The 22,816-nt window shown below is 36.8% G+C and overlaps 4 protein-coding genes and 1 long non-coding RNA gene across 5 annotated transcripts; 2 read left to right on the top strand and 3 right to left on the bottom strand.

The window, feature by feature from the left end:
• Nucleotides 1–898: 898 nt before the first annotated feature.
• On the bottom strand, nt 899–2,291 carry LOC139198273 (uncharacterized). The gene is made up of 2 exons (XR_011583640.1): nt 1,763–2,291; nt 899–1,679 (listed from the first exon to the last, which is right to left on the bottom strand). It is a non-coding gene; the product is annotated as an uncharacterized lncRNA (long non-coding RNA).
• Nucleotides 2,292–4,077: 1,786 nt separating this feature from the next.
• LOC114826514 (profilin-3) lies at nt 4,078–5,672 on the bottom strand. Its single transcript, NM_001404987.1, is given in 4 exon segments — nt 4,078–4,427; nt 4,545–4,687; nt 4,936–5,073; nt 5,462–5,672. Coding segments are annotated over 3 exon segments (396 nt in total). The 5' UTR covers nt 5,585–5,672; the 3' UTR covers nt 4,078–4,427; nt 4,545–4,552.
• Nucleotides 5,673–7,602: 1,930 nt separating this feature from the next.
• LOC114826515 (ATP-dependent 6-phosphofructokinase 6) lies at nt 7,603–11,454 on the top strand. Its single transcript, XM_029106927.2, has 13 exons — nt 7,603–8,073; nt 8,178–8,224; nt 8,320–8,359; nt 8,602–8,664; nt 8,764–8,901; nt 9,065–9,223; nt 9,350–9,403; nt 9,597–9,665; nt 9,748–9,877; nt 10,048–10,313; nt 10,543–10,591; nt 10,699–10,853; nt 11,010–11,454. Exons 1-13 carry the CDS (start codon nt 7,942–7,944, stop codon nt 11,211–11,213), a joined length of 1,506 nt encoding a protein of 501 aa, XP_028962760.2. The 5' UTR covers nt 7,603–7,941; the 3' UTR covers nt 11,214–11,454.
• Nucleotides 11,455–11,502: 48 nt separating this feature from the next.
• Nucleotides 11,503–14,276, bottom strand: LOC114826516 (serine/threonine-protein kinase Aurora-1). The gene is made up of 9 exons (XM_029106928.2): nt 14,082–14,276; nt 13,626–13,742; nt 13,154–13,300; nt 12,956–13,051; nt 12,726–12,821; nt 12,537–12,633; nt 12,168–12,285; nt 11,885–11,957; nt 11,503–11,775 (listed from the first exon to the last, which is right to left on the bottom strand). Exons 1-9 carry the CDS (start codon nt 14,118–14,120, stop codon nt 11,674–11,676), a joined length of 885 nt encoding a protein of 294 aa, XP_028962761.1. The 5' UTR covers nt 14,121–14,276; the 3' UTR covers nt 11,503–11,673.
• Nucleotides 14,277–19,197: 4,921 nt separating this feature from the next.
• Nucleotides 19,198–19,602, top strand: LOC114826249 (oleosin Ara h 15.0101-like). Its single transcript, XM_029106324.2, has one exon. The coding sequence runs from the start codon at nt 19,198–19,200 to the stop codon at nt 19,600–19,602; it is 405 nt and encodes a 134-aa protein (XP_028962157.2).
• Nucleotides 19,603–22,816: the final 3,214 nt, after the last annotated feature.

The raw sequence follows: 22,816 nt of genomic DNA, 5'->3' as shown, positions 1-22,816 counted from the left end.
GACGTGGCTTAACCGTAACCGCATAAATAGGAGGGCATGGAAGGTCACCGCAATTAGGAGGGCAGATAATCTGCCCTTGATAGAAAGCGAAAAACAGCAGAAGAGTCGAGAAGCGGAAGTCGAAGCAGCGATGATGGACGCGTTGGATAGGAGGGCAAACCCGTCTTTTTGCTATGTAAAATGGAAAAAAAAGCTGATATCAAAGGAATTAGATGGCATTTTCGTCCTTACACTGTTAATGAACAGTGTTTTTGGTTGAGTTTTAGTATATGTATAATTTTACAACACAAATGATTGCCTTTTGTTCCATGACTTCATACAGGATTTGGATCCTCTCCTAAGCTTAAGGAGAGGATCTTCCTGACCAAGACACGTGGCCCGTTAGATTTTCTATAATTATTATAATTTTAAAGAAACCCCCTGTTTGTAGCCTTTGGATTTTCATCCAACAACCCACGTGTTTTGGTCAGGAGGTTCCTCTCCATAAGCTCAGGAGAGGATCCAAATCCCTTCATACATGTTAAATGCACATTTCATTCTGTCGATGTAATAATTCATAAGAATGAATGTTCAATAAACTTGATAGCATAAAATAATCATGTCTATGTACTCTGGTGCGGATTTTGCTTTCAATCAAGAAAATACCATTACAAAATTCTTTCATTGGAATAAAGAATCTTGGAAAATTAATGGTCTTAACTTAAAAGCCAAGGTCCTGGCCTATATATAAATATCTCTTAGGCCATCTTCAACTAAGGGTTGCCCAGATTGCTCGTTTTAGTCATCTGACCCTTGAAGATATTAATATTTTAATGAACAGTATAGGGTTATATTTGCCTCCGTCTCCAACCGATGACCATAGGGCTCATTTTAGCACTGTCACAAAAAACCGTCTTCAACCGAGGGCCAAAGGGCCAAACATAATTTATTATTTAAATTTAAAAATTACAACAACTTAAATTCAAATCTAACAACAACTTAAATTTAAAAACTACAACTTATATGTAAAAACTACAACTTAAATTTAAAAACGATGAATTAAATTTAAAAACTACAAATAAAATTTAAAAACAACATTAACTTGAATTTAAAAACTACAACAACTTAAATTTAATATCCATAATCAACATCATCTTCATCATTCGCCATTGTAAGGGTATAGTCAGAGGTAAACAATTGCCGCCGGGTCATAATTATTTTTTTTCCTATCAAAATATGCCTTACTCATTGGAGTGTAATTCGAAGTGTTCATTTTCATATTCTTATCACTCATCTCTTCTTGTATTTGTTTGACTTGTTCTTCATGCATACTTTTCCTTTCTTCCGCCTCAAGAGCATTTTGCTCTGCCATTAATCGCAATGAGGCCACCACTTCATGTTGAGCAGCGTAATCATCATTTGCCTTGCCCTTTTTCCTTCAATCTTCGCGCCTTGTTTCGTCCCATAGCCCTAGGTATGGAACATTCATCCGAAGATGGATTTTCTACCCTTGTTTGTTGAATGGTTGGAGATCCATCTTCATCCATATGTGCAGCTGAGGATGCAGTTCCGAACACCGGTGTATGAGCTATACGTGGTAGATCTTCAAATAACACCCACCCTTTACAAATTTTCCAACAACTGTGAAACTGAAAGGCTTTCGAGCTGCTCTCCTTATACAATTCATCCGCTTGACGTACCTAGAAAAAAATTAAAGGAAATTAATTTATGAAATTAAATGTAATATAATTAAATATTTAAAATAAATTGTGAAAACACTTACTTCGTCGTAGTAATTAGCGCCGCTTTCATGTTTACTTGTGGCTGCTAACAATGCTTGATGTCATTTGTTCAAACTTGGCTGAAGATATTTCTTCCATCTTGAAGAACAACTCTCGTGGTTTCAAATATTCACTGGAGTGGTACCTTCATAGAACTCTAAGTATTTTTTGGACACACGAGTCCAAACATCGTCATTTGTTTGACAATTCCCCCTCTCACTATCTTCCAACACCCATCTATAAGCATTGCAAAGAGCTTCATCTTCTTTTTGGGTCCAAGCCCTACCTTTCATTGCAGACGAGGCCATTTGAAAATTATTGAAAAAATTGAAGGATAAATTTTTGAAAGATGAAAGAAAATATAAGAATTGAAATGGTGAAAATTTTGTGAGGAATGGTGAATGAATGGTTTAGATATTTATAGGGAAAAAAATTAGAATTTTTGAGATTTTTTTTTTTTTGAAAAGGCCCAAAAAACCTATATATATAAAAAAAAGAATCCAACAGTAACTGGCGCTAGCCAGCCCTCCAGCCTTCCAGCCCTTTCAGATTCCTTGCAACCCTCTTAGAGTCCACAAACCCTCTAGCCTAGCCCTCGGTTGGAGACGGTTTTTGAGTTATTTTCGGCCCTCTGGACCCTTCGGTTGGAGATGACCTTAGGGCTTCCCATTCATAGATAAGTATTATCATCACTTCCTATACGTGTTTTCTAAGACATACTTCAACTCTTGGAGTAAAACTCAAAATTTAGGTTCTAAATTTATCCAAACTTACTCCAACCCTTGGAACAAATATGAGTTTAAATCCCAAACTCATTTATGGCACAAATTTAGCCCAGAATTTTCCCTGGATTAATGGAGCTGGTCCACCATATATGTGTACTTTGTATAGTTTTATATTTATAAATTTATTAATTCTAATGGGTAAGATTTAATATGATCAAATCTAACGGTAAAAAAATAATAATTAACGGTCTAAATTCAGATCCAATGGCTAAAGTAATTAATAGAAATTATTTTATGTGTTTCATATTTTTTTCATAGTATTCCACGAGTTTCCTGGTGTTGGTTTAGAGGTTTTTCAATATTTATTAGAATCTAAATATTTTTCGGTTAAAATGTTCATAAAATTAAATTAGAATAATCTATATAATTTTTTTTAAAGAAAAGTTACTTTAAGAAAAAAAAATTATCCTAAATTCATCATTTAATATTCTCGGGCTAAAAATTTAGGCTTCATTGGATTAATAGTCCCCGTGGTGATAGGGTAGTCCAAAGGTACCTAAGGTCAAAAAATTAGGACTTAAGCTCTTGTGGTGAAATTTATTAGGATTTAAATCCAAAATTGAAAATTTCATTAAACTCTTCGTTAATTGAGGCTCACATGTGAGGCTAAAAAGATAAAAATAGCATCACATGCAAACCTAACGTACTTACAATTAATATAGAGTTCCGTTTTAGCCTCATAATTGTGGCTCATGTACTAATAATTAACAGAAAGTTAACAAAATTTTAATTTTGAACATAAATCCTAACAGACTTCACCATAGAAACTTAAATCCTAATTTTTTTTACCACAAAGGTTATCTTCCTATTACCACATGGACTAATAATCCAATTAGGCCAAAAATTTATCCTAGAAGGATTGAAAAAGAAAATTTGTTTCTGGGTTAAAAATTTTAAATTTTAACCTAAGAGTTAAAAATGGTCTAAGAGTGCTATATATGTGGAAAAAGTATCATCTCCGGATCCCTTCCACCAAATCCATCAATCCAGACCATTAAAATTTGATCAAACGGCTAAAATTATTATAACTTTTAAAGGGAACCCCTGTTTTTAGCCGTTAAATTAAATTTCAAGAACCCGATTAGTGGATTTGGTGAAAGAAATCCGGAAAGGATCCCTTTCCATATATGTGTACCTAGCTAGGGCATTAGTGTTATGCGCTATGCCCAAATATAGCTCTCTCCACTTCAACTATGACAGGAGGTGATGGTAAACCTCAGTGAAAAGTGCTGATGAGAAGCAGAGAACGGCTTCCAAAGCCGGATGTATGGGGGAACAGAATTAGTAGCCACCTTCTTAAGCATCTGGGAATTTTCGACTTCAAATTTTTCCCTTTGTAAAATGATAAATTTCACAATAAATACAAATGTAAAACACGTCGTTAGACGCATAATAATATTGAAGATTGCTCAAATACCCTCACATCAACAAACTCAGCAAATGGCTCGGTGATTCGAACCCATTGGAAATCCACAAATTCCACTTGTTAATTGCATTGTGGAAATCCACAAACTTTGCTCAAAACCCAAAAGTTCCCGGAATGCAAAGCAAATAAATTTTAGGGAATGAAAAGGCAAAGCAAATAATGTTCCCCGTCTTTCGCCCAACTCATGTTCTGATAAACCAAACTACTTAGTACAAATACGCAAGGCATTCCGGAGATAACAGCAGCAATTACATGTGTTTTCCAGTGAAAGGAACAAAATAAATTTTAGGGATAATAATTGTAAAATCAAAACACTATCATTCACAACGACAATCCATATCCAGAGATCCCAGAATGCAAAGACAAACGGCTTTTACACATAATATCCATCACATCCCAAGCAGCAACAACTTTGTTTTCAAACCAAATTCACCATGACTTCAAATTAAATTGTAACTGTCAAACAAAAGAACGAATTCAACGCCAATTCCAGTTGATGCAATCTAAGTCTCCAAAAACCCATAAATGAAAACAGCAAATCACAGGAGGCTATTGGGGAGATAATCAACTCACCGAAGCAATTAGAGACCCTGCTCGATAAGGTAATCGCCCAGCCTCTCAACAACTATGTTGCACTGCCCAGGAGTCACAGGCTCATCATATATACCGATTAACAGGGCCTGGCTGGTCTTCTTGATAGTAATTCCGCCCGAACCCTGATGTAGTAGACGCATCACGTCAATAGAAATATCAAAGAGAAAAACAAAATCAAACATCTGCACCTATAAAGTAGCATTATGTGGTTTCCAAATCTCCCCATCTTCGACGCAAACTCTAAGTAGCAACACTGAACCACAATCAATCAACACGACATTCATATGACAAAGGAGTTCTGTATTCCACAATCTCTGAATTTAAGCTAATAGCAATGGCATCTGGTAAGAGCAGGATTCCAAAACCTCACCTTCTTTCCTCGAATGACAGCGCCGGGTTCACCCTGGATCACCATATACTTCGTCCCACCAAGGAATAATCCAGTTGGGGCAAGTGTTCCGGGTTGATCGAAATCTTTCAGAATTGCAGCAATCTCCTCAGGCTTAAACTATAACAACAATCAAACAACAAAATCACGCCAGTGAACAATATACTCGGCAACATAACAAAAAAATAAACCAATTTGTTCTGAGCATTTAGATTTACACTCTGATCCAAACAGTAATACAGTAAAAGTAAATCACGCATCTGATACAAATCAAGAACGATTACTCCGAATTAATCAGATCAAAACCCACATAAACACTTCAATTAAGTTCATCAATTCTCTATCAAGTTCAAATCGTATGCATGTCATCGATCGGATCAGAAACCGATCGACCGAACCAGTCAGTGATAAAGTTACTTTTCGAAATCAGATCCAGTGAACGAAGTAAATCTAGAACTTAAAAAGCGAAATAAACACTAAGAAAAAAGAGAGAGAGAGAGAGTCGAACCGCAGGGAAAGAGGCGCTCTGAGACCAAACGCTGCCGTCTTGGCCGAGGATAGCGGCGGCGGTGAGGCGGTTGCCGTCGATATCGCACATCAGGTGGTCGTCGACGTACTGCTGCCACGACATCGTTTCGGGATCCCGATTGATCTTCTTCTCTCTTCTGGCGTTGAAAGCTTTTGCGGTGGAAAGGGGGGAAGCTTCTGGAGCTCAACGGAAATGGGAGATAAATATCTCGGGTGCCCTCCTACTTTCTGAAGCGGGTTTGTCTCTGGAGGTTACACGTGGCGCGACGTGAGTTGCCTGTTATTGTATTATATTGTTTTCTTACCGAATCCAGTGTGAATCGGGTCCATGCCTTTTCTCTGGGATTTACGACTCTATAATCTTAAGATTTGTCGGTCTAATTATGTTCATGGGCCAAAATAATTAAGTTTGGAGTTTATTGTTTGGAGTTCATTAAGTTTGACATCCATTGCCGTCACCCCACTCCACATCCAACTCAAGTATTTACCCGTTTTCAACCCTCTATTGCTAAAGAGAAATGTTTAATGGCATGTTTACGTAAGGGTAATCGGAATAAAAAAAGGAATTGAATTTCGATTACGGAGTATTCCGGTATTTACTTAATATTAAGGAATAAGAAAAGTGGTGGAGCCCACACGAAACAAGGAATCCAATTCCTAAAATTGGAGGAACGAGATTCCCTAGTTTTGTGAGGTATTTGAATTCCCTGGGGGCAAGGGAATTGGGAATGCATCTTTTATTTCAATTATGCCTTCACTTGTTTCTTATTATCTCAATATTGCCTTTCATTTGACACTCATTATGTCATTTTTAATAAATAAATAAAACCTATTTATATATTTTTATATAGATAATTTTATTATATAAATTTAATTAATTAGTATGAAAATAATTTATTTATGTAAGGGCAATTTAGTCATCAACTTAGTTTTCATTCCGATTGAAATGAATTAGTAAACAATTTATATGGACTCAACATCATTCTTGCCATATTTTAATAAATAAATAAAACCTATTTATACATGCTTATATAGATGAATTTTATTATATAAATTTAATTAATAATTTAATTTAATTAATTAGTATGAAAATAATTTATTTATGTAAGGGCAATATAGTAATCAACCTAGTTTTCATTCCGATTGAAATGAATTAGTAAACAACTTATATGGACTCAACATCATTCCTACTCTGATTCCTGACAATTTTAGTAAACACCTTCAACAGGAATCTGATTCTGATTCCACCTCATTTCAATTCCTCCTCAATCCAATTCCCTATCAATCCAATTCCTTTCAATTTAATTACGGATTAGTAAACGCGGCCTTAGTGTGCTGAAAATGTGGTTTGGTATATTAAATTTCATAATATAAATTATTAAAAATAATTTCAAGCATGTAACTACTTATATTATAATGCTTAGTTACTGTACTATTTTACCAACATATTGAAAAATATCTTATTGTTTAAGTGCATGATATGCATTGATTGCAAATTAACATGTTGGAAACAAGGTTCTAAAAGGCGGTAAGCTCTAGTCGAGCAGCAGGTTGGGATCTAGCACCTAGACTGCTAGATGAGGGCATATAGAAAATTAGGCGGATTTAAGTAAATTTATTATATCTGATATAAATAAGTGTCTATTTATATTTAAAAAACACAAATAATTAGATTGAGATACATAAATTGCAAAATAAAATGACATATAAATTATAAAGTATTATAATATATTGAAAACATAAGGAACAAACATATAATGAATCTTCATCCAAGTATTCAACAATTCTTTTACATTTTATTGAAAAATTAAAATTCAAAATGAAATTATTGATGTTCTGTTTAAGTCGGGGTCGCGACCTTAAGCGGGTTCAGACGCGCTAGGTGGACCTTTAAGCTTGTCTAAGCACACTTTCTTGATTTTCAAATGCTTAGGGACTAATCGGGACAGTAACTAACCGCCTAACGTCTAGATATAATCTAAATGGCGCTAGACGAGCATTTTTAGAACAATGGTTGGAAACAAAAATTTCATTCGGCACTGTGTAAAACTACCCAGTTCAAAAAACATATGCGAAGCCCATCAATTTGCTTTAAAAACCAGGTGCCTAAAGCGGGCAATTACCAATAACTAAACCGGCCCCCTGATTTCCCTCTCAAAACCAAAAGCTCCTCTCCTTTTACCGCCACCGAAATCCCGCCACCTGTTTCCGCTTACCAGAAACTCCCACCGCTCGAATTGACCATCCCCAACACGCCGTCGCTAACACATGTCCGATATTTGACTACGCGCTCCGTCCCTCCCGGGTCCAATCATTGCGGAATATAAATACCCTCCACATCATCCAATTTACCATATCAACTTCCCTCCTTCCTCTATCCGTACGCTCCGATATTTGTTCTGCTTCCTTCGAATTACGTACATTTTCCGTCAGAGAATAAAAGTCAGAAAATAATTACAGATGGGCGATTTGAAACCCGCCGCGAAGGCAATGTGTCCCGCCGGAAACGTGCAGATGAAGGTGGTCAAGGGCGACTTCGGCTACGTGCTCGAAGACGTCCCCCATCTCTCCGATTACTTGTCCGATCTTCCTGTAAATATCCTCGCTTTCCCCCCTTTTTTTAATTTTTTAATCTGCATTTACGTTTATTTTCTGATTTTAATCGATTTATTGGGGGTGTTTGGTTGCGGGTGCAGACTTATCCCAATCCGTTGAGGTTCAATCCTGCTTATTCAGTTGTAAAGTACGTAAATTTAATCCATACCCATGATTTCTGGTTTTGTTTGGTATCTGATTCGATGCAAAAGACTGACTCTTTTGTGATCTTACTGTTTTTAGGCAGTATTTTGTTAACGTCGATGACACCGTTGCTCAAAAGGTAATTACCCTTTTCTTAATTTTATAAATTATTCAAAATAATAATAATAATTAATGTATTGATGTAATTTCATATAGAGGGTAGATCACATTCTGTATTATTTTTGTATAATGTCAATTAAATTCTGTTTATTTAATATATATATATATATATTTTTTTTTTTTTTAATTTAACAGTTTTTGGGATTGGTTGTTATTTGTAAGTGTGAGCTTGAAATGCTATGGTTTTCCTCTGGCTTACAGATTGTTGTTCACACGGATAGTCCGAGGGGGACTCACTTCCGGCGAGCAGGACCTCGCCAGAAGGTAACACTTTTTTGCTCTCTAATTGCTACCAAAGTAACAATACTATGAAATGTGTTTGTATTTGAGTGAAATGCGTTCATGTGTTTTGGTTTGGTTCAGGTTTATTTCGACCCGGCTGAAGTTCACGCTTGTATTGTAACATGTGGTGGTTTGTGCCCGGGACTCAACACCGTGATCAGGGAAATTGTGTGTGGACTTTATCACATGTATGGTGTCTCGAAAGTTCTTGGGATAGACGTGAGTGTTTACATTACCATAATCTCGAGGTTCAATTTGTTTTTTTGGACATCGAAAAAGAAAATAGTCTGTTATTCCTTTTGTAAAATAGACATGAATGTATGTTGACATTTCTCGAGGTTCAGTTTGTCATACTGACAAATTATACAATTACATGTATTAGGGAGGATACAAGGGTTTCTATGCCCGAAACACCGTTACCTTGACACCCAAGGTTGTCAATGACATCCACAAACGTGGTGGTACTATCATTGGTACATCGCGAGGAGGACATGATACTGGAAAGATAGTTGACAGCATTCAGGATCGTGGAATTAATCAAGTAAGGATTTGTTCTTCTCAACTATCGTTCTGCGTCATATTAGCTATATATATCGTACATTCAAACATAATATCTCACAGACAAGGCACGGAGACGAATTCTCATCGCATGCGTTTTGTGATACAGGTTTTCATAATCGGAGGTGATGGAACTCAAAAAGGAGCAGCTGTTATATATGAGGTAAAACTACCCTCCACAAAAATATGAAAGTTTGATACATTGGCATAAAGTAACTGTTTCTGACTTGTTTGATAATATGTATGTTACAATCTTATTTGTTTATTTGCTATTGAAATTTAAGTAATATAGAATTTACTCGTCATTGTTCTAATGTCAGAACTATTTCTTTAGCAGTTTAGTTTTCATCGTGCAGGAAATTAGGCGGCGTGGCCTCAAAGTTTCTGTTGCAGGAATTCCGAAAACCATAGACAATGACATTCCGGTACTTCTTATACAGAACATATGATCTAATTTTGGTTTCTGCTTTCGTTGTTTCAGGCAGTAATTTTATTTTCTTCATTCAGGTCATAGACAGATCTTTTGGCTTTGATACTGCGGTTGAGGAGGCTCAACGTGCCATTAATGCAGCTCATGTTGAAGCTGAAAGTATTGAGAACGGTATTGGTGTTGTGAAGCTAATGGGACGCTACAGTGGTAAGTATTCTCACACTGCGCCTAAAGATGTTTAATGTCAGACTCATGGCAATATATATCCTAATCGATGATATTTAATTGGGAAGAAATTGTAGAATTTTATTCGCACTAGTTATGTTTTGCTACCAGCCTTGTACAGCTTTCCGTTTAAACTGGAATTCCTGATGCAGGTTTCATAGCTATGTATGCTACACTTGCCAGCCGAGATGTGGACTGTTGTTTGATTCCAGAGTCTCCCTTCTATCTTGAAGGGAAAGGTGGCCTTTTTGAGTACATTGAAAAACGACTAAAAGAAAATGGGCATATGGTTATTGTGATAGCTGAGGGTGCAGGACAAGATCTTCTGTCAGAGAGCTTGCAATCCATGAACCAGCAGGATGCTTCAGGAAACAAGCTACTTAAAGATGTTGGGCTATGGATTTCTCAGAGGATAAAGGTATCCCGTGCAATCTTTTCTCCCCGCTTTATTTTCTGCATATCATATAAATTTTCTCTTTATCTAAGAATCTACTGTCATAAAAGTCACAAGTCGTTCTTCTCCATTTGCAAGTAAAAATCTCATCTGTGACTGGCAACTGAGGAGTTGATAGCTGATGCAGAGATATTACTAAAGAATCTGTTTAAATTTCCTTTGTTTGATTAACGGTTGTTGGGTTATGTTTCAGAGTCACTTCGGAAGACAACAGAAGCTTGCCATTAATCTTAAGTATATAGGTCAGCAGCCGTAGATTTCCCTCCCTTAATTGTTTCTGTTTCCCCATTCAAAAATTCACCAAATCAATGTATGGAATAGCATCTAACCGGTCAAATTGTTTTTCCAGATCCAACGTACATGATCAGGGCTATTCCAAGCAATGCAGCCGACAATGTCTACTGCACACTTCTTGCTCAAAGTGCTGTTCATGGAGCAATGGCAGGGTACACAGGCTTCACATGTGGGCCTGTCAATGGAAGGCATTCTTATATTCCTTTCAATGTAGGTTCCCCATCTCTTTCATAGTTATCGCTTCTTATTTTCGCCTTCACTGCATCTTCTTCAATTTCATGCGATGTATCCCAATAGAAATGTTGATCCGAACAGTTTAAAATGAAGACCCATCAGTGATTGATCTGTTTGATTTTCGATATGCAGCATATTACAGAGAAGCAGAACAAGGTTGTGATTACTGACAGGATGTGGGCGCGACTCCTTTCTTCAACCAACCAACCGAGCTTCTTGAACCCTAAAGACGTCAAGGAAGTCCTAGAAGAGGAAGAGCCTCCAACCCAAATGTTGGAAGGGGAAAACTGTAAAGATAACAAGTTCGCAACAAAAGACATCCCTTCCATGTCATGAAAACATGCATGCGGCTCTTCTCCTTAACATGTCTAAGTTATAATCCTTAGTCAGATGATGATTGATGTACCATCCCCAGATTGCGGATGATGGAAGTTCAAATTGACTTCTTATATATGTAGACCATTGATTGTTCGCTTGTATCTAAAGTTTTTTAATTAAGCAAGTTGTACGAAAAAGATGTATCGGTTGGTTTCTGCTTCCACGGATTTGCATATCAGAACTTCACTCTGTTGGATCAGTGTTGTATTCAAATTTTATTTATTTTCGTATCCAAAAATGGACCGAGTGGAGAGAATAACAAAGAATTTTTATTAACAAACAAATTTATATCAATAGATTCATACAAGTATTGCATCACAAAGTTGGCCGACTAGAAAAACAATGTTGAGATGAGAACATAAAAATCGACTGCCATTATCTCCTCCATTAGGAATTTGACGGTATCTGGCATGGTGGATTATATCCTATATACGCCAGAGGGCTCGGCGTTCTGAACAATCCATGGATGTTCAAGAAGCTTGTGTAACGGCAGGCGTTGAGCAGAATCCTTGACAAGCATCTGCATTTAGAAGCGAAAAAATTCAGGCATTGAGCATAACCCCTTTATTTTGAAGCGACAAAGATTACCAAATACTCGAATTTTAAGTGCACAAAATGAGGGCAAAAACCTGACTAATGAGGTCCTTTGCATGAGCAGAGACAATTGGTTTCGGAGGAAACTTCAGATCCACTTGCACAATCCTGTGAAGACAAATAGAAGAGCCGTATTAGCCATGTACCATATCCTATTGCGAAAATTTGCATCTTAAGATTGGTGTTAGCGTAAAATGGATGTCACTCTATGCAGAATTCCTCACCACTCATACACAAGTTACATGGGGAATAGGAAATTAGGTGATCACAAAAGCTATTTTGTGAACTTTAATAATCATTTTGCAGTCTACATTTTACCTTCTATATGTGTCTGAATGCTCCTTGGCCTCGAAAGGTGGGACTCCGTATAGGAACTCATAGCACAGGATGCCAAGGCTCCAGATATCCACACTAGCATCGTGCTCTACACTCTCCACTGTTTGATGACAAGTTTCAAAAGCCCAGAAGTGTTAGAAAGGTAGTAGATATAGTAGGGGTGTTTTTCACAGAAAAATGCTATAAATGGTTTTCTATACAAGTTGCACAACGATAAGAAATGGATGCGAAAGATTATCAATTTGGACACACTGTTCCAAAAGCATGATATATGGCAACATAGCAAGTGAGTTTAAATAAAGACAAGTCCTTCTAGCATTTGCATAAGAACAGTGTCTTCTATTAATATACCCATCTCAGGAGGGAGGTAATCAAGAGTGCCGCACATGGTCCGCCTGCGGTTGAATGTGTGCACTGACCACCCAAAATCTGCTATCTTGAGTTCACCCTATCAAAGGAGATCCACATTGATTCGATGAACATCATATATGTATTGGAAAATATAGGGAAACATATAAAAGCATTGATGGCAGTCGGTACCTGTGCACCAATGAGTAGGTTTTCTGGTTTGATATCTCTATGAATTACGTGCTTTCCATGGCAGTATATAAGGGCGCGGGCTAATGATGCAACATACTGCCAATACAACATACATACACACATCAGAATTCTAGCCCAATTTTAAAAAATAAATGACCTAACATGGTAAAGTATTTATTTCAAAGCACAAATGTAAATGAATTACGAAACACCACATGAACACAACTTACAGTGGCAGCACGTCTTTCACTGAAGTATTTACACTTCTGTAGTTCCTTGTACAGTTCACCTTTAGCAGCATATTCTAATATCAAATAAACTCGTTTCTGCAATAAATACATTTCCAATGAAGGGGTAAAAAAACCTTTCTTCCACTGAGTAATACAGGTTTAAGATGTTGAAAAATAAGTAGCTTAGGAGTAATATACCTGATCGTAAAAGTAGCCGTAGAGGCGTAGGATATTGGGATGTCGAAGATGACTTTGTATCTCAACCTCACGACGAAGCTGATGTTCAACCTGAGACTGCTGCAGCTGGCTCTTAAAGAGGACTTTGAGTGCGACGATGTGATTGCTCTGTTCAAAGGATACATACAGATCAAATTGGGTACACAATTGAATCTAGGCAAACGTATAAGAATGCATATTGTAAACCAAAATCTTCATTAGATTTCCCTATTCATGCCAATCTTCACAACAACCAAAGAAACGACAGATCAAGAACGAAATGCAAGCCCGAACCTATAAAAGATTAATTCCTTCACCAAAATAAACCAACCAAGATCGAAACACCTAATATCCATGAATTGAGCACAAGTACCAAACAAAAAAATAAATAGCAGCTGGAGAAAATCAAAATTTGCAAAATGCATGCCCATTAAAAAGAAGAAAAGGAACATACCCTCTTCTCTCTTGCCAAATAGACGTGACCAAACTTTCCTCGTCCGAGAGGCTTTCCGATATCGAAGTCGTTGAGCGTCCATCTTCTTGTCTCCGTCGCCGAAACCTCCGAAGATGCCTGTTGAAAGTTAAAACCGAACCCATTTTTCAAAATCCACATAAAATACAAAAATCAAGAAATAAATAAATAAACATTTCACCAATGAGCATTTTAAATTCTCGAAAATTGAAGCTAATTGATCAACCCCAGATTCCTAAATCTTCGAACCAGAAAACCCTAGTGTCAAAATTTGAATTTTAAAAATGCAATCTCAAAATTCACATAAACCTAAAGAAACCATTATCTTCATAGGATCGAAAAGAACTGAAAAACCTAGAATTCGAATTGGGGGATTCAAAAACCCCTAACGGTTGAAAAAAAAATTTGGAACTTGAAAGGGGTTTCTTTAATTCTCACCTTCTCTTGGGGGGCCTGGTTCTCCGCAGCAATCGCCATGAGAGAGAAGAGAGAGAGAGGGGGAGACAGATAGAGAAAGAATGACAGAGGGAGCAAGATTGAAGGAAAGGGGAATGCTAAAGAAGGGATTGAATAAGCACTTCGCAACGGTCGAATTCCCAGTTGTCGCCACGTGGTCCTCCCGCTCTGGCTTTTGTCTGGGACTTTTCAAAATTTAGGAAGTAATTACCTGTTGCCGTGTAGATTATAGTCCTGTGAATCTTGCGGGACTTACTAAAATCGACGGTGCCTGTTTCTTTATTCGGATGAGGAGCGTATTAGTATCGAGTCTTGCTAATGTCACTGACTGTGAAAGTTAGAAGGTGACAATCACTCCAAGCAAGCTTCTTTTGGACAGATCGGAACGCTCGAGATTTTTGGAAGGTCGGAACTTGCGTGTGTCGAAAATGGCTCCGAATTTGAATACGTAATTAGAAAGGGCAATGACTCAAAATTGAGGACTTGGTTGATGATGTTCTTCAGCATTGAACACCTTGATATATCTTTCATGTTATTAAAAGTAATTTTTCTCAATTGAAATGGTTCATTTAGCATTCTGAAAATTGAACAGTCAAAATTTAAACATTAAGATCTAACTGTGATAAAAGGATAAATAACATGCAGAGGCATTCATTATCACGAAATATTGTTTTTAATTAATAAAAAAAGGATTCATTGGTGGTTTCGTCACGATAGTTTACTTTTTTGGGAGTCGTAAATACTCATAAAGGCATTTCAACTTCCCCTCACCATCATCGTGTGATTCATTAGTACCATAAATCGAACCATGATGTGACCTGTGGAATATGGATTGGAATTCATTTTCAATCATTGAGCAGTATAATGGAATATTGTTGAAGTTAGTCATTGTGGGTAATCCAAGTTAACACTATAGCTAGCCACACAAGAGAAAGCAAGAATGCCAGGTGGTTTTGCTCCAAATGGAACTCTATTTTGGCCATGAGGAATCGTTACTATAAATAGAGAGGGTAGTGTATCATTCAAGGCCCCTCCAAATCACCACACAAAACTGTCATGCGCAAACTCTTGTTCTACACGAAACTTCTCAAACACTTTGAGATTTTTATGTTCCTTTTTTCTTGCCAACACATCTTCAGTTTGGATTAACAGCACTGTAGTCATAGAATCAGCCAACCGAAAAGCACCTTCAGTTTGGATAAACAACACTATTTCGAGACCGACTGGTTATCTATCCAAGTTTTGGCTAGCAAGGTATCTCCGAATCCTTGTTGGAGAGGTTATCTCATTAGCCTTCTCGGTGAAGTGAGGTGTTACCAGGTTATGACATTCGACACACTCAAAGTCGAATTTGATATTGAACTTTGCAGAACTGGCAGCCTTGTCTTCAGGCTCTAAAACCCAAAGGCCGAGATGTGTTCCTTCCTCGGTCGCAGTCGCAAGATTTAGAAGTCATCAGTGCACCCAACACCACATCAACATTCATTCACTCCCCGGCCATGCTTGGCCGACGAGTTGGCACACCTCGCATTCAACCGAATGCCGTAGTTAGCTTATTAGCTATTCGGCCTATGTGCCATGTAGGCTAGGTAGTTTTTAGGATCAACATTTTGGCACACTCGGTGGGACCCAGTGCTAAAGCTACGAAGTTCATGACCATTGAAACATGGTAAACCAAAAAGAAAACAACTATGGATAAATCAACTACCAGTTTTGCACCTATAATCCAGAGTCCAGTCCAAAGTAATATATTACCACAGGCACATGATCTTCTTGTTGCTGTGACACCATAATCTACAGGCATGGCTTACCGAGAAGTGGAAATAAATCTCAACGGCCATAACATGATGTCGTAGTATTTACTCAAACTACAAGGGTCGCCAATGATAGACCTATTGAGGGACTAGTAGAGGATTGTGACAATGAAGACGATGAGACTTATGGCGTACCGTCTAAGTCATTTTTTCGGAAGAACTATCTTGACAACTCGAGCACATCGCTAGTCGAGAGGCAGGTGGCTTAAGCATTAAGCAAGACATAGCAAATGTGAGCCACACAATGACGAACAAGTTGCTCGAGAATCTAATTTACGAGGTTCGAGAGAGTAGGTTTGCCGATAAACAGAACATACCACATCTTTAAAGAAAAATGCTCCCTTAGGAGGAGAAAGACCGCTACCAGTGCAGGCCGACGTAGAGTTTAACCGAATCAAAACAATTGATTTGGAAAAACTATATGGAGAAACTAGTACTAGTTCGGCAAAGAACTGGAGTAACATTTACCGACATGGATGAAGTTCAGAAGATGATTGATTCAGCCTTAAAGAAGGGGCCAAAAGTTCCAAAATTTATCCATCCCTACCCTGCTTTCGTCGAAAGATTTGAGTATCCCAAGGATTCAAAATCCCAGATTTTGGCATTTTCACTGGGGAATCATCTTTGTCCTCATTGGAACACGTGGCCAAATTCACTGCCCAATGCGGAGATATCAACAACAATTGCCACAAAATGCGGTTGTTTATCTTATCATTGACAACCACGGCATTTGCATGGTATATCAACCTTTCATCGAATTCAGTGCAAAATTGGGAGGAATTAGGCGAGAAATTTCACAAGTAATTATATCGGCTAGGGATGGAAGTGTCAGTATCATCCTTAGCCAGAATGGCTCAGGCATCTGATGAATCACCAATGGAATACCTTACCAGATTTAAATCAACCAGGAATTGGTATCGAGTACCCCTTCCTGAGGCCGAATACATTCAGATTGCCCAAAATGGTCTAGACATGGAATACAAGAAGAAATTCCTGGGAGCAAACTTCCAAGATATGTATGAGTTGGCCCAGCATGTTGAGCAATATGATTATTTGCTCAAAAGAAGAAAAAATCTCGAAGACACCAATTCGAGGAACAATGTACAAGAATCCGTTAGTGAGCTATGCATCGGCTGGGGCGATAAGTCCCAATATATTAGTGTGGATGCAGTTGAGATCGTGATTAACAAGCCTTATGTGACTACACGTGGCTTACATCAGAAGTAGCTACACATCACATGTAGATTGTGGCTACAAAAGTAGCTACACGTCACATGTAGATTGTGGCTACACGTGGCTTACATAAGAAGTGCCAATATACACTAATTGAATGAGCATTTGAGAGATTTTATTTTGGCTAAATTGGATTGTTCATCCCCGTGGTCATAGGACACTTGCATGATGACTCCCGTGGTGAAAAAACTAAGAATTAAACCTCTATGGTCTAGAATGTTAGCAAATTTAGTCCAAAAGTAAGATTTCTGTTAAATGACTGTTAAAAGTTGGGGTAAAACTGTATTTTCAGTTCCAATTGACATTGAATTGGGGTTTTTTTTATTTAAAAAATTAAACATTATTTTTTTTGTTAATTGTTATAATAAAAATATTTATTTTAAATGTTAATTGGAACTGAAAATACAGTTTTACCCATACTTTTAACAGTCATTTAGCAGAAATCTTACTTTTGGACTAAATTTGCTAACATTCTTGACCACAGGGGTTTAATTCCTAGTTTTTTCACCACGGGGGTCATCATGTAAGTTTCCTATGACCACGGGGATGAATAATCCAATTTGGCCTTTTATTTTGGTGAGCGGTGACAATTTGTACAGAAAAATTTGTTTTAGAAAACTTTGCACTTTTATCAAACTCTTCAAATCTAATTATTTTATATTTTATATTAATTATTTATTTTTACAATTATTTTTTGTCTTTCAACTTACGTAGCCTACTATTTGATTTTATTCATAAAAAGAATTAATGTGAATAGTGAGAGAGAGGTTTCTAAATTTGTGGAGAGAGAAGGATGTCTTAAATTTGAAAAAACGAAGTGATTTTATCACACATTTTTTTCAGCCTTCACACACATCTTTATTTATGGCTATCAAATTGAATAAATTAAGCGAAATCAATGTTAGATTAGACAAGGTGTGTGAGAAGTTAAAAAATAGAACAATACTTGACTACTTAAATGATGAGTAGAAGTTCCTACTTTTGTTTATGATTAAAACTGTTTATATTATAAATTACTTTATCCAAACCACCTCTGCAAAAAATTAATTAAAACTAAGGTTGTTTAGTCATCGGTCTGCAACGAGATTGGTAAAAGCATTACGAATCTATGTATTTGTTACAATAGATTAACTAAACGACCTTAGTTTTTTTTTTTTTTTGCAGAGATGATCTTTACAATGTAATTCATAATATGAACGGTTCTGATTAATAAGTACAAAACTTTGTAATTCGAACACGAAATTTTTTGAGTAAGATAATTCTTACTTATCCGTGAGTAACCAATCATTGTTCTGAAACATATGTGTTAAAATCACTACCGTAGCGGAATCCAAAATCAACTTGCAGTTTTGAACCCAAGGACAATGACTATCTAGTGTAAATGAGTTTTTCTTTCTAACCTGACTCGATGCCAAATGGCCCTCAACTCAAAATCGGAGAGATGCTCTCTTTTCATTAATTCAATAATTAGTGCGTTAAGTGTGATTAAGTGGGGATTACACTTGAGTAGGCTTAATTTAGGATAAAGATTAAACTTCTAATCTGAAACAGAGCGTAACATTCGTGAAACTCTTATTTGTAAATGATAACTGCCAAGGAAAAACCTTAACTAATTTGGTATATAATTTTGTGGGTGTTGTATTTTGATTAATTAAGAAAAGTTAAGATCCGAGTTCTTAATTTGTGTGAGATGGACTAATAAGATATAATAATGAGGATCGCAAAATATGAATGGTAAGGTTTAGATTCGTGACTCTGAACATAGAGATCCGGTGAGAAATCTCAGTTCCTTTTCCTTCTCGAACTCACTAGTTGCCAGCTAGCCCTCGCCGCACATGAGAGCAAGGATGCCACGCATTATTTTCTTCAACCAACGTGTTTCACTCGTATGAATTCAAACTCAGGCAACAAACTACGTGGCATACAACACCAACCTCTTGTACTGCCGCGTGTCCACCCATGATGCATCCACCTCCCTCTCTCCTCATATTTATTCATCTCTCAGTCGATCAGAACACTTGACATTCTGAAAGATCACAACTGTGTTCACCATGGCCGATCAATCACGACAGCAACAACTGACCCGAAAGCTCCACGACCAAGACCAGGACCAGTGGCAGCTGTTGGCCCCCTCCTCCTCCTCCGCAGCCGGCCAGACTGGCAAGTTCCTGACCGCGGGCGCAGCTGGTATCACGCTCTTGATGTTATCCGGGTTAACTTTAACCGGGACAGTGATGGCCCTCATCATGGCCACCCCGGTTTTGGTCCTGTTTAGTCCGGTTCTAGTACCGGCTGCTATTGTCCTGTTGCTGACGGCAGCTGGTCTTGTTTTCTCCGGCGGCTGCGGCATGGCAGCAATACTGGCGTTTTCGTGGATGTATAAGAATGTGTCGAGTTACGTGGCTGCTAAGAAAAGGGGTAACCCGTATGGGCAGTTCGCACAAATTGGTTTGTAGATTTGATTGTGATTTTAGAGGGACTATCTTTTTAAGTTTTACTTTGTAAGCCACAGGATGTGGCAGTTGATGTTAGATAAATGATGTTTAATGCCGTCCCAGCCTCCTCTTTTCCGTCAAATTCAATTCACTTGGATGAGGAAAATAAACTTAGAATTTTGATTAAAGACATAATTTATAAATTGACATGCACCAAGTTCTTGTTTGGAGTCATAAACTATTAAGAAATTTAGAATTTCCGTATGAAAAAAAAACTTGGAATTTGGGACCTTCAATTTTTAAGTTTAAATTCTATGTAAATAGATGTCATTTTTTAATTTTTATGATTGAGAGTTTAAAAGCAACAAATTCTGTATTCAATTCCATTATTTTTTTAAGTTACCCAAACAAGAAAATTCACAAATTCTATAGAATAAAATTCCATCATTTAAATTTTCGTTATTTTAAAATTTCTTAGTAATCTTAAATTTCTTCATCCAAACATAATGTAAGTCTACTATAATTTACGGCAATGTCCTGGCCTTCTAAATTTGGATTAAAATGATGACTTTAACCTCGTGATCGTGAGTTTATTTAACAGAAAACTGGCGGAAGTTCAGGTTTGTACCCCTATATTGCCAACGATGTTCACCGCAATCCCTTAATTATTAGGTTTTTCACACGAGGATCGCGTTGAAAATACCCTCTCACTTTGATCGAACCCATTTGCGAAAGGGAAAATGCAAGCTCCTATTCCATCCCAACCCAAATTCAACCATTTCCCCAGCTTATAAAAAGATAGTTCCCATTTGCGAAAGGGAAAATGCAAGCTCCTATTCCATCCCAACCCAAATTCAACGATTTCCCCAGCTTATAAAAAGATAGTTTATTTTTTTATTTTTTTATTTTTATGTCAAAAGTTAGATTAGCCATCGACGGAGTTGGAACTCACGTTGTCATATAAAAATTCAACACATTTTCACCACTGTGGTAAAGGATCACTTGTATAAAAAGATAGTTGGGGTTGATAAAAAGATACAGGTTTTACCATTGGGGTTTTTAAATTTTAGGGCTTAGATTTTAACCTGCGTTTTCAAAATCTAATATAAATTTTAAATCATATTGAAGTAATTATAGCACATTATTATTATTTATAAATTTACTATTCGAAATTCTTTACTCAGTTATAATTAATGTATATTTTTTGTGCTTCAATATGATAAAAATTCATTCAAAATTCAAATTATTATTAATAAAAAATTCAACAACAAAACAAAAATAATTTATATACATAATTTTTGGTATTTTATTTTATTCTTAGGTACGGAAGTATTTATACATAAGTTTCAATATGAATATATCGGTACATAATTTTAGGTACTTTATTTTACTCATAAGTGTAGAAGTATCGATATGTAAGTTTCAGTACAAATGTGTCTGTAGGTAACTATAGTCTCTAAACATACATATATACGTAATATGCATATACATATATACGTAATATGCATATACATATATACGTAATATGCATATACATATATATGGAGAAATTCATGCACAATGAAAAATATATGATAATATATGACTACATTTTTATTATTTATGGGAATCCATATATAACCTTCAAATAAAAAACTCAATAATTATTAGAGCCTATTTAATATTTAAAAATTACAATTAAATGTCAAGGATTAAAATTAGTTTTTAATCTTAGACAAGGTTTTATTCAAAAAGTAATCTTAGACAAGGATTAAAATAGAATTTTTCGTTTAGTAGCCTGAGCTTAACTTAGTGGTGGGTTAACTATATAGTAGAGGGACTTGGATCATCTCTTGAGTCCAAAGAGAGGATCCTCCTGACCAAGGATCTTGGACCGTTAAATTTTCATCCAACGATTATAATTATTATAATTTTAAAAAGACCTTATATTTATAGCCATTGAATAAAAATTCAACGGTCCAAGATTCTTGATTAGGAGGATCCTCTCCTTGGGCTCAGGAGAGGATGGCTTAAACAATTCAAATTCAAACTACTGTGTAGTGGGTATAGAGGCGACAGAACTAGTTTGCTGCCTTTATGCATGGCTTTGTATTAGTGTCCCGACGCGTGCCGAGAGAGAATGGAGGAATATGTTGTCTCTACTATTTCACACGTGTTTCATATCTACATACTCCAAACGCATGCAAATCACTACGTGTCACCAAAAAGCAAATTTATAAACCCCCTTCACAGATACACTTTTTCACCGAGGGAGTCCGTGAGCAAAACATGGCTGATCAATCAAGACAAACGAGCCAGAAGCTCTACGAGTCGGCCCCGGTCTCATACCGGGCCACCAAGTTCTTGATCGCGGTCACAATCGGTGCTGCGCTCTTTGTCTTGTCCTGCTTAACCTTGACCGGGACAGTGTTGGCCGTGATCATGGCCACACCAGTTCTAGTGCTGTTTAGTCCGGTACTACTCCCGGCTGGGATAGTCCTTTTTCCTCACAGCCTCCGGTTTTGTTTTGTCCAGCGTGTGCGGCATGGTGGCCGTGGCGCCATTTTGGTGGTTGTATACATACACGTATAACTATGTCGCGGCGAAGCAAAGGGCTCACGGGTATGGGCAATTCACGATACTTGGTGTATAGTAATGGTGGCTGTGGTGTTTTAGTTTTTTATTAATAGATTATGTAGGTTTATGTGTTTTTGTTAATGAAGAGACTCCTCTTTTGTTCTTGTTTTCTCTGCTTTCATGTCCTGTGCTTGTGGAGTTAACTAGTTGTATTTGAGACACATGACGCGCTTTTAAGTTGGTAACTTTATACTTTATAATGTTAATCAGCACTTCCTTGAGTTTGGCAAGTTTTCATGAATTATCTTACGTTTGAGACATTAGATTAAAACTGCATTCGGTTTTTACTTTTTAAGAAATCTCTGGAGTAACAAATTTAATGATTCAACGGCGAAGCGACAAACTTTTCACAAACTAGAATCTCACAGATCTTCCTGCATTACATAATTGAACATTGTAGTCGCCCTTTAAGAGAAGGCCTTCTAGTACTGAGGTGCTTTTATAAAAAAATGGGTATAAAAAAAATTGAGCTAAAAAATGTGTTTGGTAAACATTTAAAAACAACTTAACTTATTTTCACAGTTTTGGGTGAAAAAAAACTGAAAACGTGAAGCAGCAAAAATAAGCTTATTCTAATAGCACAGCAGAAGCAATTTTTTTTTTTCAAAGAACATAGAAG

The sequence above is a fragment of the Malus domestica genome, chromosome 08, assembly GCF_042453785.1.
Source record: "Malus domestica chromosome 08, GDT2T_hap1".
NCBI classification, from domain to species: Eukaryota; Viridiplantae; Streptophyta; class Magnoliopsida; order Rosales; family Rosaceae; genus Malus; species Malus domestica.
This window is presented reverse-complemented; position numbering and strand designations above follow the sequence as displayed.

Coding starts and splice junctions, on each gene's coding strand:
- LOC114826515 (XM_029106927.2), top strand. CDS start 7,942: ATGGGCGATTTGAAACCCGCCGCGAAGGCAATGTGTCCCGCCGGAAAC. Junction 8,225..8,319: donor CCTGCTTATTCAGTTGTAAA/GTACGTAAATTT, acceptor TACTGTTTTTAG/GCAGTATTTTGTTAACGTCG. Junction 10,592..10,698: donor CATTAATCTTAAGTATATAG/GTCAGCAGCCGT, acceptor TTGTTTTTCCAG/ATCCAACGTACATGATCAGG.
- LOC114826516 (XM_029106928.2), bottom strand. CDS start 14,120: ATGGCGATTGCTGCGGAGAACCAGGCCCCCCAAGAGAAG. Junction 13,301..13,625: donor ATTTGGCAAGAGAGAAGAGG/GTATGTTCCTTT, acceptor TCCTTTGAACAG/AGCAATCACATCGTCGCACT. Junction 12,822..12,955: donor GTGAAAGACGTGCTGCCACT/GTAAGTTGTGTT, acceptor TTGTATTGGCAG/TATGTTGCATCATTAGCCCG.
- LOC114826249 (XM_029106324.2), top strand. CDS start 19,198: ATGGCCGATCAATCACGACAGCAACAACTGACCCGAAAGCTCCACGAC.